Genomic DNA, 8,037 nt, shown 5'->3' on the forward strand with positions numbered 1-8,037 from the left:
ATGACTTGGTTCAAATTATCCTTCAGACACATTGTATGAAAACCTAAAATCTCTGGACAAGATTCTAATGCAGGGTAAGATGGAAGTAAAAGTGAATGGAAGTGACTAAATCAGTGGATAAAGGAAATGTTGTGGATATAGTTTACTTAGACTTCAGTAAGACATTTGACAAAGTAGACCACAGCCTATTTCTTGATAAGATAGAACAATGTGGGATAGAAAGTACCATCACCAGATAGATTTCGAGTTGGCTGACCAATCACAATCAGCATGTAGTCCTTAATGGAACTATACCTTCATGGAAGCGAACATGGAGTGGGCTGTCTGAAGGTTCTTTCTTGGGCCCAGTGCTCTTCAACAGTTTGAAGATAAATGATTGAGATGAGGAGATGGAATTTGCAGATAATACCAAACTGGGGTTGGGGGGAGAAATTGTCAACATTTGGGAAGAGACTCATAATTTAGAAGCATCTTGAGCAATGACCCCTATTCAACAAGGCAGTTTAATAGTGGGAATGCAGTCTTAGGCTACATCAACAGTGGGAAAGCATCAAGATCACAAAAAGTGATAGTACTGCTCTACACTGCCATTCTGGGTCATACCAGTTGTAATCACTATACTAAATAAAAATGCTGAGAATCTAGAAAAGTATACAGAGCAATAAAGATGATAGCTAGAGGCTAAACCATATGATGAACTGTTGAGGAAACTAAGTATGTCTAAGTATGTATTTCTGAGGTTAAGTGGACTCCAGGGGATGGTGGAGGACAGGAAGGCCTGGAGGAACATTGTCCATGGGGTCGCGATGGATCGGACACAACTTCGCAACTAACAACAAAAGTATGTCAAGCCTAACAAAGAGAAGGATTGAGGAGACATGAAAGATCGTCACAGGAGGAGCGGGTCAACTTATTCTCCAAGCAACTGAGGGCAGAACAAGAAAGAATGGGCGGAAGCTCATTAAAGAGCGATCTAATCTGGATAAAGAGAACATTCCTGACAGTGAAATAAATTAATCAATGGAACAACTTGCCTCCCAGAATTGTGGGTTCTCCATCACAGGAGGTCTTCCTGAAAAGATTGTAAAAATTGTTTCCGCAAAAATTCAGGAAAAAACACAGCTGGAGGTGTAAATCCTTCTTTACTAGAAGAAATGTATAAACAGAGTCAAGATCGTCATATGTATGAATGCTGTAGTGATGAAATCTGATGCTGAAGTGAGGGAAGGAGTGAAACAACTGAGTAGCCTTGAGTCCCTTTTAAGTGCTGAAGGGAGATCTTTCTTAAAAGTATAAAATATTTACCCTAGTAGTTTTGTAGTGCTTTACTCTGACACATCTGTCTATAAACAAGCAACAATAATCATATCATTTCTGATTCCTTGCGTCTGATGGTACCTTTGCATTGTTTATCTAATTTATTTCCAAGGGTCTTTTCTATAAAGTACGTCTCTTTGCTTCATAGACTATGTTTATTAGAGCTTTACTTATAACAATAATAAAACCTTCTAGCAAATAATTAACTCTTCTATCTTTCAGGTTTGTCTCCATTCTCTATTCTAAAAGGTACAGGAAGACAATTTTTATTCTGGTCTGCTAATAAAATTGTGGACACTAACACTTATTAGTTCAGCAAATTTTCCTGAAAATGATCAATCTCAAATTCCATTTTACCTGCAATCAGCTCATTTGTCCTATGTCCAGTTCTTGGCACACTTTAATAAGGATTCATATAAACTTAAAGAGATTCAGATGAAAACAAGGATGAACTTTGTATTATTATTTTTAATTATGCAATGTCCATAATTATATATAAAATTTCAATATCCACAATGGCAGTGTACTGTCTGGGTACAATTTTTTTAAAATACAAATCTTATACACACATTAATTATAATTATAACCATTATTCACTCAATCTATTGACCATAATCTTCACATCCTTATTAAAAAGTTTCCATTATTTACTTAAGCATTTGGTTTTATCATATAATTAATATCAGACTTCATTATCCTCCAACTCTAATTAATTGTATATTTACTTCATTTTTATTCATTATTTCATTCCTTGATTTTAATTTTCTAACTTCTGCTTCTATTTTCTAACCATTGATAAAATAGTTCCCAAGTTAAAAAGTATACCATGTTCTTCTTATCCTTGATCTCCAAAGTTAATCTATCCATTTCCATATAATCTAATATTTTATTCATTACATTTTCCTCTGTAGGTATATTTTCATTTTTCCAATTTTATGCACAAATTCTCACTGCTGTTGTCACATGTAAAATTAAATATGTGATTCTTTGGTTATATTTTTCCGGTAAAATATCCAACAAAAACATTTCTGGTTTTAAGTCTATTTGTTGTTTTGTCATTCCTTCTAGCCACTATTTTATTTTTGCCCAGTATTTTTTAATAAGAAGCAGAAGGTATCTGTTTACATTTCCAACATTTGGGAGATAAATTTTGAAACATCTTTGCCAGCCTTGCTGGAGGCAAATGCCACCTATAAAACATTTTGTACAAATTATCTTTATAAGCTGTTGACATCGTCAATTTATAATTCCTTTCCCAAAGTTTTTGCCATTTGTCTAATTCTATGGTGTACCCAAAATTTTTAGACCATACAGTCATTGGGGTTTTTTTAACCTGTTCTTCCATTTTAAAATTCAATAAGTAGATTTATACACACACACACACACACACACATATACATACATACATACATACAATATATATATTATTAATTTGTCATCCATCCCTAAAAATATCTGGTCTAGTTCTAAAGGTTCTTTATAGAACCTACATTTCTGCATCTTTCTTGTATCTTGATTGTATTTGGATGAATAGCCACCAGGCCAAATCGATTCCTTGGTTTTCCAGTTCTTGTTTCAATTTTAATTCCCTTTGCTCATTTAGAATATCTTTATATCTTGTAATTCTTCCCAATTCAACAGTTACATTTGGTTGAACTAATGCTTCCATTGTGTATAGCCAAATCAATATTTTCATATGTTTCTCTTTAATTCTTTCCCATACTGAAAATAAAGCATTTCTAATGTTTTTGAAAATAACCATATATTTTATTTTTCCCATACCACATGAATGCATGCCACCCCAATTGTAAATTCATACAAACTACGAGAGGAGATATAAACTCCCAAGAGAGGTACATGTGAGATTTATCAAGGATGATCATTGATTACATGTTAATTAAAGCTAATTAAAGGAACTGGAAAGTCTCAAAAAGGGACGATGGAGCAAGAATATAATAGTTAATAATTAAACTGTTATATGTGAAAGAAAACATAAACGGACCTGTTTCTTATCATTCAGAGTGCAAGACATGGTATACTGCATTTCAGATACATGAAAAATGCATCCAAACAAAAGTACTAATTGAATGAATTTCAAAATTGAAAAGAAAAATATTCTGAAAAAGAATCATATAAACAAAATAATTTTAAGGAAATGTTAATAATGACCCCAATTTAATTGTTTTAAAAATAAAAACTTCCACAAAATAAATAAATATATAAATATAGACAGCAGTCATGATGATTAATCAGCTAATAGTAAAGCCAAGTAATGGCTCACACATTTGGAGTCCCAGACCTGGGTACATAGTCAAGTTTTTAGAGCTTTGAGAAAAGCTAATAAGACTGGAACCATTGTAATCTCTGAGGAGAGGATATTCCATAAGGCAGAAAAGGCCCATCTTCTAGTTCCTGCCAGTCAGACTCTTTGAATTGAATTCTGCATGTCATTTGCAATGAAGTGGGCAATGAAGAAAACATATACTACTGATTACACTTGCAGTACTGGAATAGCTGCAAAAATGTCCTGTATAAAGAAATACTATTGTATCTCCCACCATCAACACAGAATGTAAGTCAATTACTAGCAATTTTTTTCCCAGTTGGACAGTCACTGCAGAAGGATTTTGACAGACTTTAATACTGGATCCCACCCAACAAAATGAAATTCAATGGTGAAAAAAGTGAGCTTTTGCACTTAGGCAAGAAAAATCAAATGCATAGGTATAGAATACGTGGTACGTGGCTCAACACAGTAACTTGAGAGGGATCTTGCAGTCCTATGGACACCCACTTAAATATAAACTAGCAGGATGCTACAGATGCCAAGAAAACTAATGCAGGCCTAGGTTGCGTTAACAGCGGGATAGTATCAAGATCACATGACCACATTATAATGTCTTGGTAAAACTACACTTAGAATATTGCATCCAATAACTCTTGAGTATCAACAACATATGCAAAACTTTTAGAAAATTCTTAAATCAAATTTAAGAAAGTCCAAATAATCTTAAATAAACTTAAAATCCATATACACAGCATGAACACTTGTTTGAAAAGAAGAATCAAATTAGGAATCCATTCAACATGAATAATTTATCAATAAAAAATATATGAAATTATGCTTAATTTAATATGATTTCTATAATGATATAGTTACCAAATAAAATAACTGCATGTAGCAGAAGCAATCTACAGTTAAAACATCTGTTTCTGCTTTGCTTCTTTGCAAATTGTATTGTTTAAATTATTAAATCCTTCCAGTTGCTAAGAAATTCACGAGTAATGTCTTTTAAAAGTTTGCAATACATGCATCAGCCATAAATATTCTTCAAAAAACCCATCAGATTGAGAATCCATTCTTTATTCATTAAAGAATAAAATCATCCACAAAGGCAAAATCATTATTCCATTTGTTTAGTAAATAAATCATGAACAAAAACAATAAGTTGCAAAACATAATAAGTACCCAGAGTCACTTTTGATAGAGAGATGCCATATTAAGTAAAATAATGCTAGTAAGTGTATTTATTTTTCTATTATAGAAACAACTTTGATAATTATTAAATAAACTAAACTTAACATGTACTTCATTAGCTACTTACATTCCAAATTTCTAAGAATTAATGACTTTTAAATTAACTGTATGACACAGAGGTTCATTCCCAAGGCTATCATTTTAAATTTAACATTTCAATGAAACAATATTTTGTATTGAGATTAATCCTAAATTAGAAGCACAGGTATACTGTGTGGATTGAATGTCAAAGACTCCACAATGAGAACAACTCACCTCTTTAGCTGAATCTGGGATCAATTCTGTCCCATTCCTAAGTTCCCCATTATCTGCAAAGACAGGAATGTTGGGACTGAAAATCATAAGGTCACTCTTGGCACCAGCCTCTGCGCTCACACCTGCCAGGATGTGGCTATGGCGATTAGAATAGGACCAGCTGCCCACTTCACTAGCACAGACCAGGGTGGCCCTGCCGGGACCATAAACCATGGGTTCCGTTGCCTTGCAGTGGCATCTCAGAGCCACGTAGATGAGAGTTGCCAGCAAGAAGAGGCTTGAAACAGAGCAGATGGCAATAATCAGATAGACATTGATTGAGTCCACCAGGGGCACAAAGCTCTCCCCTGACTTGGTAAGGTGAATTTCTGTTAGGATGGCCTGGGCATTTTTCACCAGTGACATACTCAGTGTAGCTGTAGATGAGAGTTGTGGCTTTCCATGATCCTTCACCACAATCAACACATTCTGGATTTTGTTTTCTTCTGATTCATCCAGATAATATTTGCTACTCACCTCACCACTATACTGTCCAACAGACCAAGGCCCACTACTTTCTTCAACTAGTTCATATCTTAGCCATGCATTGTATCCAGAATCTGCATCCAAGGCATGAATCTTGCCTACAATATGCCCAGGCATCATGGGAATGACTAGAAGAATCAGGTTCTCTTCTGATGACCTTGATACAGAAGGTGCATTGTCATTCTCATCCATCACAAAGACTTGAACAGTCACATTTCCACACAAGGAGGGCATTCCGGCATCCTTGGCTCTCACCTGGAACTCCAGCAGTTTCAACTCCTCATAGTCCAAGGACTGCAAAGCATAGAGCTTTCCACTCTCCGAATGTACAGAGATGTAGCTTGACAATGGCCAGAGATTCTCATCTATCCAATAGGTGATCAGGGCATTCTCAGCTACGTCTGGGTCTGTGGCAGACATTGTGAAGATGTGAGCACCAGGGGGATTGTTCTCCTTCACAAAGACTGTGTAGGAGGGCTGTGGGAAAGCTGGAGCATTGTCATTTATATCACTGATAGGAACTAAGACGGTGAGACTGGAAGACAATGGTGGAACACCTTGATCTTCCACTGTCACAATCATCTTGTATTCAGCCACCTGCTCTCGATCTAGAGTTGCATCAAGAATCAGGGAGTAGTAATTCTTGAATGTGGACTCAAGTTTGAATGGTACTTCAGTGGGCCATAAAAAACATCTTACCTGTCCATTGGTGCCAGAATCCTTGTCTAAAGCACTGATGATGGCTATGACAGTTCCTGGTGCAGAATCTTCTGGTAATGGCACAGATACAGAATTGACAGATATTTCAGGAATATTGTCATTTATGTCCAATATCTCAATAAGAACTTTACATTGTTTGGACAATGGAGGACTGCCTTTATCTTCTGCAACAATATGAAGTTCATAGAAATTTGTGTCTTCATAATCCAATTTTCCAATCAACTTTATTTCCCCAGTATCAGAATTAATACCAAATGTGTTTTTAAAATATAGAGGTACTTTATTACTAAAAACATAAGAGATTTCCCGATTAATCCCCTCATCTAAGTCGGTAGCATTCAGATTAATAACTAATGACCCACTGACTGTGTTTTCTAGCAACTTTACCCTATAAACAGATTGGTTAAAGACAGGAGGGTTGTCATTCACATCCAGCACATTGATGAGCAGCTGAACAGTTCCTGTGAGTTTTGGTTCACCCCCATCAGTGGCTGTCAGTACTAAATGATGCACAGGGCTCTCCTCTCTATCAAGTGGAACCTTCAATAGAAGTACTACAGAGTTGGTCTCATCTTCATCACTTTCTGAATCAAGAGCAAAATGGTTGTTTGCACTGAGCGTGTAAGTTAACAGAGCATTAGTACCAATATCTGAATCAGATGCACCTTCTATTAGGAACTGGGTGCCAGATGTTACAAATTCTGCTATGCTCAGGATCTGTTCTCTGGTAGAGAAGATGGGAGCATTGTCATTAACGTCTTTGATTTCAACCTCCACATGGAAGAACCTCAGAGGTTTCTCCACAATCACCTCCAGATGAAGGACACAGTCTGTATTCTTGGCACACAGCTCCTCCCTGTCTATCAGGGAATTTACAAACAAGATCCCATTCTGCAGGTTTACCTCAAAATAGTCCTTCTCTCCTTTGGACAGCATCCGGAACATCCGAGGCACCAGTTCACTCAGCTCCAACCCCAGATCCTGAGCGATGCGGCCCACAAAGGCACCGTGCTGAGATTCCTCCAGCACAGAATAATGGAGCTGGCCGCTCCCCATTTTCCAGGCGGCGTGGAGCAGAAGCAGCTGCAGCAGCCCCTTTGGCCAGGTAAGCATTGCAGACATGGGCACAACACCAGCAAGCTCTTCTCTTTTTCTCTAAATATCTTGCCTTAAAGGTGTCAGGAGCAGAGCCCATCTACCTCAGCCATACTGGCAATGCGTTCATGGGTTGAATCCTGGCTTCTTGAGCTTTCTCTGTCATTCAATATTTCCCTTGTGGATCTGGCTGGCAGGAATGTCGGTCCCTTTAAGGGAGGGGCTCTGCATTTTCAGTTTCACTTACAGGGTTTCCTTATGAAATAGCGACCTCTTGTGATTATAAATAAAAATGTTTCATTGTGAAAAAAGATTTCTTTTTTCTACACCTACATGTTATATTGTTTCCTTTTATATATAGGTACTTTTATTTCTATTCCTTGCAATCAGGTGTGTGATTCTTTGCATCTCATGCTACCCTTCCCTGCACAAAGAAGTGGATGATGTAAAAATAACTGATTAAATCAATGAACATTCCTCCTTCCATTTTTCTCACATTCGCTAGAAGATTTCCCTTACATTCAATTATTACATTTCCCAATGTCCATACTTTCTATTTTTGTCAAAACTGGGTTCAATATTTCCCT

The 8,037-nt window shown here is 36.5% G+C and overlaps 1 protein-coding gene across 1 annotated transcript in view; it reads right to left on the reverse strand.

Annotated features, from left to right (window-relative positions):
• The window catches only part of LOC148126281 (protocadherin alpha-5-like), a 9,629-nt gene extending 2,152 nt beyond the window's left edge, over positions 1-7,477 (reverse strand). The window contains exon 1 of the mRNA XM_087930389.1: positions 5,111-7,477. Coding sequence (XP_087786515.1) covers positions 5,111-7,477 — 2,367 coding nt within the window. The remainder of the gene's footprint in view (positions 1-5,110) is intronic.
• Positions 7,478-8,037: the final 560 nt, after the last annotated feature.

Source organism: Pseudonaja textilis, chromosome 3 (assembly GCF_049901715.1).
Source record: "Pseudonaja textilis isolate UNSWEBS1 chromosome 3, rPseTex1.2, whole genome shotgun sequence".
Lineage (NCBI taxonomy): Eukaryota > Metazoa > Chordata > Lepidosauria > Squamata > Elapidae > Pseudonaja > Pseudonaja textilis.